Source organism: Telmatherina bonti (assembly GCF_933228915.1).
Source record: "Telmatherina bonti genome assembly, chromosome: 10".
NCBI lineage: Eukaryota > Metazoa > Chordata > Actinopteri > Atheriniformes > Telmatherinidae > Telmatherina > Telmatherina bonti.
The window spans coordinates 15,798,177-15,816,267 of NC_136628.1; the positions used below are offsets into that span (position 1 = coordinate 15,798,177).

Below are 18,091 nucleotides of genomic sequence, written 5' to 3' on the forward strand. Positions count from 1 at the left end.
ACACAACCAGCTTTTATTATCTCACTCTGTGATCTGAGGGGGGAACTCATGGTTTAAAAATAAGGATAATACACATAATCACAGAGGCAGGTGCTTACTTGCATTTCTTCCTTAAAAAAAATAAAACAAACCAAAAACTTAAACCCAGAACAGAGCTTTTCTGCCGATGGTCCGTTCTGCAGAGGCCATTCGCAAATCCACAGAGGGACACAAGATTAGAAAGCAACAGTCCAAGAGAGCAGTCAGCACAAACAAAGGAACAGAAACCGGAATACTGGCATTCATCCACACCCACACGTGGTTAAATATAGGTGCTGCTCTCAGCCCTGGGTAGAAAAAGATTGTCACAACTGGAGTAAATAATTTAAGGTCGCTCATTGTTCTGATGTTGTCATATGACCCCTAAATTTAAAAAAAAAAAAAAAAAAAAGGTGGCTTTCTCTGACAGAACAATCATGAGGATTTTTGCTTTGTGTAGATGAATGCTGTGCTAGTTTGATGACTTGGGAATAACTAGACCTACTTTTTTTTTCCTTTTTTTTTTTCTGTCCATATTTTCCTGCCAGAGAGACGAACATATTTATGTCTTTTTAAAGTGTGGACATCTCAACAGAAATTGCTCCTACGTATTGATCCCTAAAAGAAAACTGGGAAACTTAAACTGTGCGAAGGTTTAGAGTAGGGCAAAGGGGAGGAATTGGAGTCGGGGCCCAAAGGAGGAGCAACAAGGGGAAAGGCTGAAATATGTAAAATGACACAAGAACTAGATTAAGAATCAGTGGCAACAGGCCTGATGGAGTGATGAATCTTCCCCAGAGCTCAGACTTCAACACTTTTAAAACTGTTTTGGATCATTTTGACCAAACGGAATCTAAGTCCTTCACAAGAAGCTTGGAGAACTCTTCATAAAGACTACTTAACATTTTAGTCAGGTCAAAAGATCTAAACAAGGGGTATTTGTTTTAACATGAAACACTGATGTAAACAAGCGTTCCAAACCTCCAAATATCATCTCTGGCAACATTGATGTCTTATCCGTCTTTGCATCGACACAAACCTGCTCCAAGTTATTGATGCGTTGCGTTGCAAAGCTTTGAAGATCAGCCTGCATCCCTGCTGGAATGTTTTGCCAAAACACAAGAGAGGTGGAACCTGATTGTGAATGTGTCTGATATTATTTACCCCTAATGGAAAGTTAGACTAACAGAAAGCAAATCGGCTTCAATCTTAGATGATGTGATCAGAGTGCAGCGTGTCGCCACTGAAAGCATCCTTTGTAAATAATTATCAGCAGAGCATGAAATGGAAATAAAGTCACATTTATGTGGCATATGAGATGCCTAAAAAGTTGCATTCTGCTGTTAAGTTGACAGAAATGATGAGAATTTATTGAATGAATGAGCTTTGTGAAATGCCTTGCTGCAAATGAAACAAAATGAAATAAAATCCATCAGATGTTTTTATTGTAGTTCCTACTGTAAAAGTTTCTTTTAAGCTCTGTAACTGGGGCCAATTCAGCCACAGTAGGAAGTGGTGATGTGATGTGGGAGTATGAAGCAGGACTGATGGCATTCCATCTAACGAAAGGTTAAAGCTACTTCCCTGAAGCTGGGAGGCATGAGCGACTTCATCCATTAGCATTTGGAGCAAAAGCAAAGGTTGAAAACATTAACATTTCGGAGTCCAGCTGCAACTTAAAGCCAAACACCATCAAATGTGTTGTCACTCAAGTGCATAACAACGCCTCTCTGTTCCTTTAGTCTCCAGGCAAGGAACCATGCCAGACTAGTCAGACCAGTTTGGAGGGAAACCAGTCTCCACACACATCCAGCCCCACCACACCTACCCCAGCCTCACCGGTACCTTTACCCAGAAGAGGGGCCCAGACAGATTCACCTGCAGAGGAGCAGCCAGGCTCAGCCATGGTGGTCCCTGTTCCTCTGCCGCGACAGAATCTCTCTCCAAAAGATCCAGAGGAAGTGGGAGACAAGCTGGTGGATGAGGTCACTCTGGAGTCTGAGAAATCTGAGAGCGAGGCCTCGACCAAGACTTCCAGCTCAGACTCCGGTATTGAGGATGGAAAGAGTACCCCCACGCTGGATGAGGACAAGGTGCTCAGGAGGTTAAACTTGGTTACATTTTCTGCTTCTTAAGTATTAGCCGTTTAAGTAACAATGCTAAAAATTCATTTTAAGGTTACCTTGGAGACACCAGAGACTGAACAGCCACAGTCTTTCCCTCATACTGACGCATCTCCAGAAGACGTGATAGACCCAGATGCGCGCAAAGTCCAGGTGACCGAGGCAGAGACCATCCGCGCTCACGGAGAGTCACCAACTCTGAGCTCAAGTCTCACAGTTACTCCTGGGCACACTCCCACGCCTTCCTTTGCTGACACCCCACAGCCAGTTCCACGTTCTGGGGCCAACGGCTGCATAAGCAAAGACCCTGCAGAGCAGGCATCCACAGGAGGAAACGCAGAGACCATCTCTTCTTATATTAATGGAGGGATCCTCAACAAACGGTACTCTCACTCAGGCAGCATGATTTCTGAGAGCATGGACATGTCCGTCCAGAAGAACATCTCCATGTCTGCAAGGGTAAGTCCCCACATAGCAACAATTGTTCTGTTTTAAAGATTAAAAAAAAAAAAGATTAAATACAAAGTGGAGGAATCGAAGTGATGGTGGTTTATGGATGCAGAGACGATAAACGGAGCACAGTTCAGTCTTTGTGGTGAAATGAAACGGTATTAAAGTGTTTTAGATGCACAGAAGCAGCTCCATGCATCTGTAGAGAAAAAAAAAAATCCCTCCTTTGGAAAAACTATTTTTCTGCAACTGTTGAGGAACTGAAACGGCATTGTGTCGCGTTTCGGGGTGTGGGTGTTAACTGACTGACACAGAGAGGTCCCTGTCTCCCATTAGGCTTACAGCACATATTTGCACTTATAGTGAGACCACAGAGAGGGACTCAAAATACACTTCTTAACCCTTTTATATGCTTCCAAATCCATCGCCATGTGAGGGATTGGACCCAATTTGCTACTTTTCTACTTGGAAAATAAGGGGGGGAAAAAAAGGAGTCTTTTGAAATCACAAGGGAGGATTCATCTGAGCTTTAACTATTTATCCCCGATGATTCTGACGAGGACGGGAAGCTACAAGCTGGAAGAGAAGCCAAATATTCCATTCATCCAGGACCAATGCTGCCCTTTGTGCGGACACAGTCCAGCATTCACTATTGTGAATAAAAGTTTCTATGCTGCTCATTGTCGCCAAGTCACTTCGGGAGACTATCTGACTGACCGTGATTGAAATCCTATTGACTCTGCATGGAGTCACGTTTTGGTTTTGGTTTGCTGTCTTTTTGTTTTTTTGACTAGAACAACTATGTGTTCATGCTAAAGAGGTAATGATGGACGGCATCGCTGTGAGCATGTGCACCTGAATCCATCTGCACCTTGTAGGGTGTGCAGTTTTGTGAATGGAAGAGTGATGGGGAGTAAACAAGGTCATGGCTGACTTCAAATGCAAACACTAAGGCTGAAAGAGGAAATTGTTATTGTGTGCTCCATAATGCATGAGCACAATCGATTGTCCGCGTTGATGTATCAGTTTAGCTAGAAGGTTTAATTAAAAACGAGAACTGTATAAGTAGCATCCTGTTGCTGTTTATAAGGAAGCTGTTTGCTCAGCTGCGCCCAGTTAGACGTTCTCACTAACCTCTCTGTATTTTCTTTTCTCTTCATCTTTCCTGGTACTGTATAAAAACTATTGATGAGCCCAGGAAATGATTACATTCAGAGCTGGAGCTGGCCAGCGTTTACTGAGTAAACTCCACTAGATCATTTTTGTCAATATAATCTGCAGACGCTGATGTAGATTACGCTGCCAATGTAAACAATCCAAAACAACAAGGTCAGTTTGCCATGACAACGCTTCCTGTCTGCTCATAAGGTGGGGTCACAGTCTGAGTCATTGGCCATTTATTTTAAATATGGGATGATGTCATTAGATCCGCGCCGTCTCCCTCTCATGACTCTTAAATTGAAGTTATATGTTCAGGTTTGATCCAAAGACCAAGAGGAAAGTTTGTCGGCCTGTTCAGAAATCTCTCTGTTCCCTTTTTTAGTCTAGCAACATCAAACATGTCGAGCCACAGGGTTAAATGAAGATGCGTCACATTTAGTGGATGAGGGTACGTTTGTAGTCACTTCCTGCATGGTGGTTCCGCACAGGGCATCTCTGTTTGTTACAGAAGAACCTGTCTGACAGGAATATTCGTTCCTTTGTCTGCACACAGATGTCTCTCTTGCCAGATGGACAGACATCCTCAAAGTTGGTCAAGAAGATTTTTTTTTTTTTTATAAAATCTGTGAACATTGTTTTTTTTTTTCCCCTCATAAATCAGCTTTTTGAACTTCTAACTAAAGATATGACAATAATATCCGACACAAACTTACCTTTTAAACCAGGTTTTCAGACCTCTGCTAATAGTAGTCAGTTTAAAGCGGGATGGATATGCTGCTCCAGCACCGCTCTGCGTTGGCTCCTCTGTGCTCAGATTTAGGACTAATATTAATAAGTTGCTTCCTTTTTTGATAAATTTGATCATCTAAAACAAATAAACGAACGAGTAAATAAAAAAATGGGACAAATTTCTGCTTATGTATGAGAAACAAAACATTCAAAGTTTCGTTTTGTTTTTTGGGAACTTCATGTTATCTGTGTTCCTGTCAGGATTTTTCCAGCAAGACTCTGAAGCGGACCAGGAAGTTTGTTGTGGAAGGCGTGGAGGTGAGCGTGACCACCTCCAAGATCATCAGGGACGATGAGAAGAAAGATGAGGAGATGAGATTCCTGAGGTTTGTTCATGAGCAGCTGAAGCAGATGATCTTAAAAAACGCGCTCAACATCTTGACATGAACACAGTTTAATTCATGCACTCTTTGTCTTTTATTAGAAATCTTAATCCTTTTAAGAGCTGTCCATATATTTTTCTATTAATTCCTGAGTGAATTTGTGACAAATGGCCTTCTGGATGTTGTTTTCTATTTTTACTATTTAAAGGACTGTTCCTAGAGGCTTTAAGCCCTTGGGATTAAAGTGTACAAATACCCAAATGGTTACATGGGAAATATGTTAAACTTATTATTAAGTGCACTGAGAGAAAACAAATGTCTTGGTTATTCATTGTTTCAGGGATTTAGATGTGTAACATCATGGATCCATGCAGCTTTATGGCTGTTGTAGTGTGAAAATAAGCACTTTCTACAGTTACATTAGAATTAAATGTCGCTCCCCTGCTGCCATCTAGTGGTAAGAATAGGATACTCATCCCATGAGATCAGTAGTTTGTTTGTGAGGGGAACAAAACACTTCCACATCAGGGGAACTCAGTTTAGTCCTACGAGAGCTGCAATCCAGCGGGTTTTCCGTGTATCCTTGCTTCAACAGAGCTGACTGAAAGATTTTTTTGCAGAACCTGATAGGCTGTTGGATCTGTTTAATTTAACTGAGGTGTGTTGATGCAGGAATACATGGAAAACCTGCTAGACTGCAGCCCTCATAGGACCAAACTAGGGCTGTGACGATATGCTTTTGTCCCAATGCGGTTCCGATTTTTTTGGGTGCCGATTTGATTTAAATTGTGATTTTCACAATTCTTTGATATTGATGACTTTTGTAGACTAAAAACAAAATGTATAAAACTTTTTTTTTTTCTTTTTTACTCTTTATTTTCCTTGATTAGAAAAAAAACAACACAGTAGCCAGACCATCATTCTGCTGCTATAATACCTAAGAAGACAAGTTAAAAGATCAATAAAAACAATAAAAATGACAAAAAATTTATAATGGATTATTTTTATTTATTTGAAAAAAATATTATTTTTTTTTTCACAAAAAAATCTTTTTTAAAATTGTGAAGCAAAAAAAAAATCCCGATTTTCAATTTTTCGATTACTTTCCCACCCCTAGACCAAACTGAATGCCCCATAGATCTGAATATAGATCTATGACCAGAATGTTTACTTGTTTAGTTAGCCTTTAGCATGCATGAGCTAGTATGAACTTTACAGCAGTGCCATGAACTTAAGTACTGTAGATAGTCACATATTTAAATATGCCATGTCTGTTTTTAGACGGCAGGAGCTGCGTGATCTCCGATTGCTGCAGAAAGAAGAGCAGCGTGCTCAGGCCGTTCTAAACACCAAACTGGAAGTGCAGAGAGAACAAATGCAAAGGCGCTTCGACCAGGACATGAACGTGAGTCGATGCTTCGATACGTTCGCCTGCAACGTAAAGCACAAGTCAGCCGGCAAATGTAATCAGTTTCTTCTAAACTTTCCTTGTTTCCCCTTGGTGGGTTCCAGGCCAAAAAGAAGCAGTACGACACAGAGCTGGAAAATCTGGAGAAGCATCAGAAGCAAGCAATCGAGAAAATGGAGGCCGACCACAACATCAGACTTAAAGAAGAGACCAAACGCATCAAAGCAGAGCAAGAACGGGAACACCGCCAGTTCCAGGATCATTTAAAACACAAGAAGAAGGAGGTGCGTTTGAGGTTGTGTAAAATAACGGCAGCGTAGTTCACTTGATTCTGTTGGAGCCTGTGGAACTGTGAATGTGAAGCTGGGAATGACCCAAAAAGCTGATGTCCAGTGGGAACCTTTGCTTGAATTCTGACTTGAAATCTGGCTCCTTTAGGTGAAATATTCTGTTGAGAAGCTGCCTCGTAAACAGCGGAAGGAGTCCTTGAGACAGAGCATGCATTCCTTTGAAGAAATGAAGACAAGAGAGGTATGTTGATTAGTCAGCAGGCTTTATTTTCTCATGTTGTAAACCTGAGTGACGCGAGCAAAAACGATTCGGTTCTGCTTTTTGTTTTCAACCCCCCCCACAATCCTTTACTGAAACTTTTTATTTTTATTGTTTGACTCCCATCTTCTTCCTCCATCCATGTCGTCTTCCTTGCTGGAGATTAGGAAGAAAAATTCTTGGCAAATCAGAGAGATCACCTGGACACCATGCTGAAGATGATCATCTCCAGCAACAAGAGAGAGATCGCCGAGATGGAGAGGGAATGTCTCAACAAGAAGCAGCAACTTATAAGAGGTACAGTATCCTCACCCTGAAAGTGTTTGTTGTGGGAAGCCGTGTCTGGGTCGTGTTGACACATTGTGTTTCAATAAACCTGATTTAGAGCACGAGGCTGCAATATGGGACATGGAGGAGAAGAACCTCTATGAGAGACACCAGCTTTTTAAGCAGCAGTTGAAAGATCAATATTTCCTCCAGAGGCACCAACTTCTCAAGAAACACGAAAAGGTAAATTAGTTTCCGGCACCCGTTTAGATTCCGATTGCGTGGAAGCGGCACGATGATGAAGCCATAGAAATGTTCACTCTGAAGCTAAACTTTCCATCTGTTGTCTGTCTCTGCAGGAGCAAGAGCAGATGCAGTGCTACAACCAGCGAATGATCGAGATTCTGAAGGGTCGGCAGCAGCAGGAGAAGAGCCGGCTGCCGAAGATTCAGCGCAGCGAGGCCAAGACTCGCATGACCATGTTCAAAAAGAGCCTTCGAATCAACTCAACGAGCAGTGCCGCAGAGGACAGAGAGAAGATCAAACAGGTACACCCCCCCCCCCCCCCCCCATCAAGGTTTATCCATTTGTATTAAAGCAGCGAGGTTTATTATTCAGTAACTAACTCCCTGTGTGGCTCTTTAGTTCGCCCAGCAGGAAGAGAAGCGGCAGAAGGCGGAGAGGTTGCATCAGCAGCATAAACATGAAAACCAGATGAAGGAGATGGTCGGTCAGTGTGAAAGCAACATCAGGGAGCTGCAGCAGCTACAGGTGAAGGATGCGTTTCATGTTTGGCATGTTACTGTAGACCTTTAAAGTACAAGGATGGACTATTCTACATAATGAGGAAAGTAGCTACCTTGCAGTTATTTACACAAACTTGTTTTGTGCTACAGAATGAAAAGTGCCACCTACTGATAGAGAACGAAACTCAGAGGCTCAAACATCTGGATGAAGAGCACAACCAGATTTTGAGGGAGTGGAGAGATGAGCTGAAGCCCAGAAAGAAGGTAAGGTTATCGTAATCTGTTGTAGAAACCCTGCCATAAAGTCTACTTTATGACACTGACACACAAACGTAACTTCAGGTTTTGAACAGATTTCTTAATCAGCATGAGAAGTCCCACATGGACTGACATGTATGACATTAAATTACATCTGACGGGTAAAAAAGAAGTGTAGAGATACTTCTTTTTTTTTTTTTTTTTTCTTTCAACACCCACCCAACCCTCCTCATGCCATCTTTTCATTATTTATAAGGCGGCGCCGGTAAAACTGGCCTAAGCTTCAGTTAGGTTCTGTAAACTTGTCATAAATGTTAAATGTCTGCATGTCAAACCTTGGGTGAGCTGGCTTGAACCTTGAATTTCCCCTCGGGGATAAATAAAGTATCTTTGATTTGATTTGATAAATCAGACTTGGACTGAAACACCTCATGAAACACTTTTGAGTTTTAATACAGTACTGTAGACTGTAAACACTTTTAATAGACATTATCACGTTTCATCTCCTCAGTATGATATGTAAGCAAAGTAATCACATGACATTTGCTTTCTGCATTATGCCCTGTCCTGAGCTATTATATATGTTTGGTTACATTTATTACATTAATACATGATTCTTAATGTGTATTTTGTTAGGTGGTCTAAAATTGTGACTGAAAGTACACAGACTCTGGGCTACTATCAAAGCATTTAACAACCTGTCTCTGCTGTGATTAAATCATATTTTTTTTAATCTAAAATAAAACCCACCAACATGCCAAAAGTGGGTTAAACTTTTATTGTGGTTGTTTATAAATGAAAACTTACTGGCCAGTTTGGGCGATGATGAATAAAGATAATCATTTATCAATTAGTTACTTGTCCTGGCAGTGCTATTACTACATTTTTTATAAATATTATTCCATGATCTATCATAGTTTTATGTCCTATTTCTTGAACAAAGTACAGTTAAATTAGTGGCTAAATTTTTAACAAAGTGGCCTGTGGGGGGAAAAAAAAAACAAGTTTAACTTTAGGAATGCTAACCACACTATCTGTGGTCAGAAAAGTTCATTTAGAGCTCTTTATTATATGTTGAAAAGTAGCCAAATTTAAATTTTCTAGCTGGCAGCAATTAGGCCTGTAACGATATGCTTTTGCCCCAATTCAATTATGGTTTTGTTGGTGCTGATTGGATTTAAATTGCGACCCTCATGATTCTTTGATATTGCTGATTTTTGTAGGCTAAACAAACTAAAAAAATGTACAAAACTTTTTTTGCTAGTCATTTTTCTTCATTTAATTAGGAAAAAAACAACACAATAGCCAGAACATCATTCCGCTGTTACAATGCCCAAGAAGACGAGTAAAAAGATCAATAAAAACAATAAAAATGTCAAAAAATTTTATAATAAATAAATAAATAAATAAATACATTAAAAAAATCTATTTTAAAATTTTAAAGCGAAAAATCCTGATTTTTTTTTTTTTTTCTTCAATTTGATTTCCCACCCCTAGCAGCAACGGTGGTGACAATCGTAGCGAACAAGCATTTGAAAATAATTGTCAGAAAACAAATGTCTGAAAAGGAGACATTTGATTTGATAGTTCCAAGACACAATTTACTTTATGCTAACAGCCATAAATTAAGTATGAAACTTCAGCATGGCAAGCCAATTATCAGGGCCTGCATCACAATGACCATGTTCATCCCAAGCTTTAGCATTTAGCAAAAGAGCTAACGTAGCTAGGAGCTAATTCCAAATGTTCCAACACTAACACACATACCTTACTCAGAACTGTTGTGAAATGAAAGGGGGGGGATATAACCACAAAGTTTAGAGCAGTAATGAGACCCAGCATCATCATCTTGTGGCTTGAGGATCTTTGTTTTTTTTGTTTTGTTTTTTTTGGTTCAATGCAGCCAGCCATAAATTAGCTAGATTTTCTAAAATATGCTTTGTCTCATATATTGTAGAGAACAATGAACCACTTTTAAACTTTTGATTAGGGCTATTCAACTCTGTCCCAAGAGGGACGCAGCCCTGCAGGGCCGGATTAAAAGTGCACAGGCCCCTGGGCCCGGAGTGTTGTTCCAGGGGGCCCCTTCCCCACCGCAACGTTGTGAAAATTGTGAATGACACACTGTGGAACAACATTTCTAACATCTCAGCCAGTGGTACCAGTAGCAACAAACTAGACACTGTGGTGTAACTATCTGGCTTTAACGTACATTTTATTTCATGTCCAAACTGCTGGTGCATGCCCTACGTGGGCCCCAAGTGGGCCTGTGCCCATAAATGCCCATTGGATAATCCGGCCTTGCCTGCAGGTTATCAACATATCCCTACAACAACACGGCCGACTCAAACTAATGTTGGATTCATTTAATTTGGATCAGGTGTGTTGAAGCAGGGATACATTGAAAACCTGTAGGGGTGCAGTTCTTAATAGGGCGAGTTGAAGAACACTGCTTTATGAATTGTGAACACTGAATTATGCTGGAAGCATTATCTCTGTCATGAAACAGGCCTTCCACACACACACACACGGCTGGTGTTAAAGTGGAACTATTATGTGCATTTCAGGCTAATTTATTTTTATTTCTGAGACCAGAAGGGCTGGGATTGATCGAGTTATTGTCACAAATCGCTTTATTTACTTCAGGCCGACCCTCTCCGTAGGCTGTCAGATCAGCCTGTGGGCAAAACGAGTGGCTTGAGACTCTTCCGCATTAAGCCCCGCCTCTTGCCACTGCACTACATCGGGAGCGCGCACCGCACCTGCTTTCGCCGTCATTGTAACGTCTCATAAACAGAAGGATTAGGCTAATATGAACTCATAAAAAAAACAAATGCAATGTAAACATATAGCATACAGCCCTACATGTCGGAACCTGAATCAGACCCTGAAAACGAAGTGGAAAACAGCAACCCACAGCAACAAATGCAGCAGGATGTCTCTCTTTGGTAAACTCACCAGCCATCGTTGGAAATAACTTTATCCCACGTTTTCCACCCGCCTGATGTATTTGTACATGCCCTTGTTAACCAGTAGAAGGTAACCAATCACCGAACCTTCTCCCCCGGGACGTCACAAGGATTTCCAAGTAGAAAAAACTCTAAAACGACGCGTTTTCCGTCGCCATGGAAACCGAACGGAGAGCGTGCCGGAACTCAAGCTCAAACATGCGTTTAGGTGATAAAAACAGTGCCGTTCACATGTCTGATGAGGATTCAACACTGTAACACTGTAGAAAGCTCAGAAAACTCCAAATACCATAACACCCCTTTAACATATCTTATATGTCTCTGTCCTGGAGATGCCATCTAACCCATGTTTGGTCTGAACTCTCACAGGCCCTTGAAGATGACCTGAACAAGAAAAAGAAAGAGCAGGAGGCTTTCTTCAGGGTGAGCGAGATTTCCGACTGCGCACACCCCAGCTCTCCCCATAAACTCTCCAAGTTTGTCCCGTACCAAGACTCTTCTACTACTTAAATGCTGTGATGCTGCACAAAGCACCTCCTGCAACAACACATACCCACCTTGCCTGCAGCCCCGTTTTCATTTGCTTTACTACTAGCAACATATTCATCCCTTCATTGTTTTAGAGAATATTTGTTTTAACTCACATTTTAATTCATGTCCAATGGTTTTTCTTTAAAAGAAAAGTTTAGTTCTGTTTGATATGCTTTTATTTTATTTGCCCAATACAGTGTCATTTTTTAGTTATCTGTTCGGATTTGTTTCTTTTTGGCTACCAGAGCAGCGTGAGAGTAAAATGACAGTAGATATTTTTCATAAGAGCTGAAGATACCAAATTGTATTTTTACTGAGAAAGAAATAAATACTTTTGATTGGAACATAGTTGTCCGAAGTGACTAGTTAGAGAATTTGTTTTGCCTCGTAAGAAAGATTGTGAGGTGTACTGGTAAACCAGTAACAAAGTACTTTTTGTTAACTTTAAATGATTAATGCCGTATTCCAGATATGACCAGAAATGTTCTGATTTTCTGACTTCCCTGCCCCTACATTTGTTCTTCTTTGTTGTTTTATCCAGATCTTTGGATGCGTGTCACATAGCTGCCAAAGTCTATTTATTTTTTACTGATAAAGATCGCTATCCAGAGTTAACACTGTAAATTTTAAGTATATTTATTTCTGTTTCTAACACCCATGGTATGATGAATGGGCTTTAAATTCGTTTTTTGTATTGGGGATGAGGTTAAATCTAAAATTATTTAATCATTTTTTTCTCTTTAGGAATTTGATTTTATCAAACAAGGGAAGATTGTTTTTCAGTGTTGCTGTTATTATGTCGTGTTTTACTGTAAAGATCAGTCACACTGGATGGGAACTGAGAAAGCCAAAGTTAAATGCTTTTTTTTTGTTGCTTTTTTTTAAGGATATTGTATAGGGGATTTAAACCTGTTAGGTGTACAGTTATACAGAGTGCAGTCAATGAACTGCCTGCTAACCAATGTGCAATATTACCTGTATGTCTCTGCTTAAACTTTGCCTTCCTTTGCACTGAGATATATGAAGATATATGAAGAGTTAAACTCCAAAAAGGACCATGCATGAGTCTCTTAGAAGCATCATTGGAATGAGTAATTGCCAAATGATTTGGTAAATGGAAATGACTGTTCATCTCTTAAGAGGATGCAGCAAATCCAGTTTTTGCAAGATGCTTCTCAAAGTTTAATCTTCAACTTAAACCTGTTGGCTTTTTATTTTCTGTGGAGCAGAAATCAGGTACAGCTTATTTGCTCTCTCCCTCACTCACATTTACTAAGAAGTATTTAATTGTGAAAATTTCTTTTTGCTCAGTTCTGTGGCTTCATCTGTCTTCTTCTGTACTTTCGTTTACGTAACATTAGCTTGGAGGGGTTGCGATCATGAATGAAACTGTATCAGAAGGAACCACTGATGTATATAACTCATAATAAAAATGAAGATTTTCTAATTACTGGCTTGTGATGATGATGATTTTCTTACCAGAAGCAGAATGAAGTCTTGCTCTAAAGAGTCATTAGTCTAAAATGTGATCAAGAAAATGTCAATACGAATGTTAAAAAATAAATAAATAAAATAGTACACAGGTGCTGACTAAATCCTGACATAAAGAACCAAGCAGAAGTAAGTGTTGCTGTCATATTGCAAGCTTTGTTGTATCTAGAGATACATTGGAGAGAAATAAAACTCTTAGGATAACAGGTCATCAAGAATTTTAGTTGCAATGCATTATTGATTTTCCATTTTCATTCTTAAAAAGATATTAAACCTTTAATATCTCCCAAAGAAAAGCTAGCCTAATGTACCTTTTTTAAAATTGCAGATAAAAAAAAAGTACTTGCAGGAATTAAAGGAACGGCAGGTTCACACACTGATGTGAAAAATCCAACTTTTATTGACTTAAAGCAAAAGCAGACTCCATGTCATGAATACAAAGCATAAAAGTAAATCTAATACAATGACACCATGAACACACACATTTGTCTTGCAGTGTACTGTTCTCTCCTGACCACATTGGCATAAGATACACCTTTAATATTTCTTTCCTAAGGAAACTTACTGTCAATACTGTAGAAAATATGGCTTGTAAATGGTGGAAAACTACTGCAACTAGAAGCAGAACTGCAGCAATGTTGCGGCTTGTGGCCTTGTCTAGAGACTTTCTGTGTTCAGGGGACAACTTTTCATTTGATCTCCAAATCCCTTATTATAACATTTAACTGCTCAATCAACACACGAGGAATAAAAACAAACAAAAAAAACCAAAACACTGAGGACATTAAGATATGACACATTACTGTACAATAAAAATAATTTGTCATATAGAATATGCTTGAAACCAGTCAAGCATTAATGTAAAACATCGTTTCCATACAATGGTCATCACTTTGTGTGTTATTTGAGCACCAAACATCAGTTAGGAACATCCTGTACATTTACAATACTGTAAATCATTGCACAAACCAATGTAAATCTTCACTGTTTACGGCCAGACATGCAGATGTGCTCCACAGATCACATTCTGCAAATCTTGATTCCAGATGTGAAGTGTTAAAAGGGTTTTTTTTTTTTTTTTTTTTTTTTTCTCACCCTTTAAAGTTTAGATATTCTGGCCTCATTTTTACATAGCGAGGAATGAAGAGAAAACTTTGATACCGTGCCGTTAATAATAATAAAACATGGCAATTTAAAGAAAAATTTAAAATGCACTGTGGTATTCTAAACCCTCCTTTAGGGTGTGCAAAAACTTTATCTTACCTCACCTGAACCGACAAAGTGCACATCTGTTACAAAACACTGCAACGCTGATTATGCGGTCAATAAAGAAAAGCGCTGCAACAGCAAAAAGCTAATATGCGGGTGTCTATGTGACACGCTGCACGTCTACTTGGCAGAGATAGTTTAAGCATTTATCTAAAAGCTAATGGCACTTTAAATTCCATATGATGTTATTAAATTTCCTCAATATGCTCCTCTGCAGCCTTCAAGGGATTTAGTTTTTACTTTTTTGCGTCTACTGCTGAATAGAAACATGACACAATTTGAACATGTACTAATGTGATCTCCGGTCAAGTGATTACAACGAGGACTAAGTCTACAGCTGCATATGGTTTAAGAAGCGCTGAAGCATTTTGCATACAATACTGAGGCACCGTATCTTAAAAGGCATGGGGTGTAGGTTCATCCACTGCTGTTCAAGTGATTAGCCTGAGTTGTGGCAAAACAGGCTGCGACTGGCATATGGTCACAAAAGCAACTAACAAGTCATATAATAACTAGATTATAAACAACAACAAAATATAAGTATATGCCACAAAACCTCGATAAGGTCACGTGTTATTGCTTGTTCCGTTGGATGGTAGAATATCTTTTTATATAAAAAAAAAAAAAAAATATCAAAACAAGAAGCTTCTATAAAAAAAAGGTACCTATAAATAAAAATAAAAAAAAGAAAACTTAAGTAGAAAAAAACTAGTGATATCTTATTCATTCAATTCCCTAACGTGTTTTCCTTTCGCTCTATGTGGTTATATTTTCAAAGCTCCTTAAGGTTTCTTGCTCAGGTAATTGGAGGGGATCCAGCCCTCGGCATCTTCCCCTACGTTTTTACAGAACCACCACCCGCTGCTGTTCTTCTCCAGAACCTCGAACACCGTACCCACCTTGAAGCTGGACGTCTGTTCATCCCCTTCAAAGTCTGCCACAGCCAGGTAGAGCTCGTCCTTACTGGGCTCCTTCAGTAAAGGTGGGAGCTTGTCTTTGGGTGGTCCCGGCTTCTCGCTCTTCAGCTGAGGCTTGGGGGGAATCGGGACTTTATTCACCTTGGTCTCTTCTTTCTCCTTGTTTGGAGGTGGCTGAGGAAATCCTTTGGGTTTTGGGGGAGGGGGTCTGCTGAGTGGTGGAGGTCCAGACTCTTTTATTGCTGGAGGTTTTTGGTCGGTTGGGCTCGATGGGTCGGTTTTCTTTGGAGGAGGTGGTCTCTTTGGCGCCATGGCAGGAGGTCTCTGAGGGGGTTCCTTATGGGGGGGCACAGCTGGTTTTACAGGGGGCAATGAGCTCTCCTGGCTGAGACCATTTATGTGTTTTGGGGGGAGTTTGGGTTCGTCCAAGTTCTTCCCATTGTTGAGCGTGGGGATGTGGACTGGGGAAGAGCTAGGCGGGGAACTTGGGTGGGGACCATTTCCTGCTGCCGAGGCACCGTTGTGTTGGTTCACCTCTGCTGATACAGAACCCAGATCTGCAGGTTTTGATGGCCTCAACTTGCTTCTCAGGTTAGTAATGTCCACTACGTTCTCTGCTGGGGGGTCGGGCTTGGCAGCTGGGGCAGGTTTTGGTCTGATCACTGGCTTGGGCTTTATGAACAAAGCAGGACCAGCTGGCTCCGGCTTCTCTTCCTGCACCTCTGACTTGGGCTTCGGGGGTTGCTTGGGCACTGGCTTCAGATTAAACTTCTTCACCTCCTTAGCAGAAACCTTGTGGCCACATTCTAGACCCATTTCATTCCGAAGATGAAGTGCTTTGCTTTTATCGTCTTTCTTGTTCTCTGCTGGTTTGTCTGGCTTGAAGGGGGCTGTTTTAGGTGTAACAAGGGGCACAATGACACCCGGTGCTGGGGGTTTTGGAGGCAAAGGTTTGGAATGATCTGATCTTGGTTTCTCTGCTACTTCCAGTTCAAAGCTCTTATTAATGGACTCCCTTCGAGGCGGCAGAGCTGGCTTCTCCTCGACTGGAGGGGCAGCTGGAGCTGGTGGTAAAGGCCCAGAGAAGGCACCATTCCCCTTGTTGGCACCGGACTTCCAGTCTCTGAGCTTGGGCCAGGCACAGGACTCGGGGGCTGTGGTCGGCTCATCTGGTAAAGGCTTGGACCAGGTGTCGTCTGTGCCGGAAGAATTTGAAGAAGAGCCATTCTCCAGCCTCAGCTTCTCCATCTCATTAGGCAACGGAGCCAGGAAATTGGGCCGCAGGGCATTACTGGTCTTCTTGTACTTGTCAATAAAGGTGGCAGGTGCCCATCCCTCTTTGTCATCTATCTGAATATACCACCAACCACTTCCATTCTTCTCAATCACCTAGGAGGAGAAGAAAAAACAAAGTATGTCAATTCAATTTTTCCATTTCTTTAAATAAGAAAAAAAAAAAATCACATTAAAACATTTATTGACAATAATAATATATTATATATCTAAAAATCGCATGGTAATAAATAGTAAATATACCTTCCCAAAAATTTTTTTTTTTTTTTTTTTTTTATCCATTTTGTCAAAAGGTCAGGTAAAGACCTAATAAAAATAATGGAATTTTCTCATCATTTTTCATGAGTTAGACTTTAAATGATTAAAACTGTAGGAGACTTGTCATCAATTTCATACATTAGTGTACCTCAAAAATTCAAGCGTACTTCTCAGCACAAAAAACAGAAGCTAAAGCCCAAATGATATGATTAAAATAGTTTTATATGTGCTTTGACTTAGATTATTTAGTGATATATTTCCATTATTATTACAAATAGTTATTAAGTTTGTGCTATCTTAACACTTGGAGTGCACTGAAGGGCCTGCATGGCAGCAATTGAGCTCCAAGCTGCACTTTAATGTCCTTATGCTAGTTCAGTTCTGATCTACATCTTTCTTTTATACCTCATTGCAGCAGAACTTTATTTACTGTGAGACCCACCTCGACTTTGACCCCAGCCTGAAAGCTAATACCATCAGGGATGGTGGTTTGGAAGTCTGCTATGGTGTAGAACTCTTCCTCAACCTGAGGAGGGATGGGTGGTTTGGGCAGATTTGTACCACGCGGCTGCGGGGATGGAAGAAAGTACAGAAACATTAAGCCGGTAATAAACTTAAAACTCTGCAATTTATTTTCTGTGTCAACTCTTACAATGGTAAGATCTCGGCGAGGAGGGGGTCTGTGTCTTAATCCCCCTTCTGTAGACAAAGAAAGGAGATGTGTTGTCTGATCATCCATATTTGTGAAGCACAAATATCAGCAATTAGCTCTTTATTTCCATTTATCTATTGCATATTCCTTGGTATGATGAGTGTAGCCAAAGGAAATGTTTGCCTCAAATAAAACAATAAGAGATTTATCACTTTGTGTGCAAGCTATTTCTACATTTAGGCTGCTGTTCCATTCACTTACTACTTTTGTTGTTATCAGAGAAAATAGAGAGTCTGTTCTCCTTCTGGGTGTTGTCCCGGTTCTCTCTTGCTGCATTGTTATGCTGGTTCTGTTTAGAAAACCCTTCCAGATCATTTGTGCTGGCATGAGCAGCAGCGCCTGCTGACTGTCTCTGGTTCTGAATATCCGACTTCTTCAGGTAGGAGGCTGGGGCCCAGCCCTCACGACCCTGGTACCTAAACAGGAGGAAATTTGTGGTTGCAGTTGTGATACAATGGAAAAAAAAACAGGCAACACACAGTATTTGCACACTATAATGTAAGGAATTCATTTTATGTAACAGAAAACATAAAAGATTCTGGTACAGCATAAAATCTTC

General features: G+C 40.4%; 2 protein-coding genes across 2 annotated transcripts in view; one reads left to right on the forward strand and one right to left on the reverse strand.

Annotated features, from left to right (window-relative positions):
• The window catches only part of stk10 (serine/threonine kinase 10), a 57,142-nt gene extending 44,223 nt beyond the window's left edge, over positions 1 to 12,919 (forward strand). Inside the window, exons 9-20 of the mRNA XM_079247528.1 lie at positions 1,761 to 2,111; positions 2,196 to 2,600; positions 4,743 to 4,867; positions 6,146 to 6,269; positions 6,377 to 6,556; positions 6,711 to 6,803; positions 6,989 to 7,118; positions 7,207 to 7,331; positions 7,448 to 7,636; positions 7,734 to 7,859; positions 7,985 to 8,098; positions 11,431 to 12,919. Coding sequence (XP_079103654.1) covers positions 1,761 to 2,111; positions 2,196 to 2,600; positions 4,743 to 4,867; positions 6,146 to 6,269; positions 6,377 to 6,556; positions 6,711 to 6,803; positions 6,989 to 7,118; positions 7,207 to 7,331; positions 7,448 to 7,636; positions 7,734 to 7,859; positions 7,985 to 8,098; positions 11,431 to 11,571 — 2,103 coding nt within the window. The 3' untranslated portion in view covers positions 11,572 to 12,919. The remainder of the gene's footprint in view (positions 1 to 1,760; positions 2,112 to 2,195; positions 2,601 to 4,742; positions 4,868 to 6,145; positions 6,270 to 6,376; positions 6,557 to 6,710; positions 6,804 to 6,988; positions 7,119 to 7,206; positions 7,332 to 7,447; positions 7,637 to 7,733; positions 7,860 to 7,984; positions 8,099 to 11,430) is intronic.
• A 591-nt stretch (positions 12,920 to 13,510) lies between these two features.
• sh3pxd2b (SH3 and PX domains 2B) overlaps positions 13,511 to 18,091 on the reverse strand; it is a 40,232-nt gene continuing 35,651 nt past the window's right edge. Inside the window, exons 10-13 of the mRNA XM_079247529.1 lie at positions 17,734 to 17,948; positions 17,473 to 17,519; positions 17,263 to 17,388; positions 13,511 to 16,658 (exon numbers count right to left, since the gene is read on the reverse strand). Coding sequence (XP_079103655.1) covers positions 15,135 to 16,658; positions 17,263 to 17,388; positions 17,473 to 17,519; positions 17,734 to 17,948 — 1,912 coding nt within the window. The 3' untranslated portion in view covers positions 13,511 to 15,134. The remainder of the gene's footprint in view (positions 16,659 to 17,262; positions 17,389 to 17,472; positions 17,520 to 17,733; positions 17,949 to 18,091) is intronic.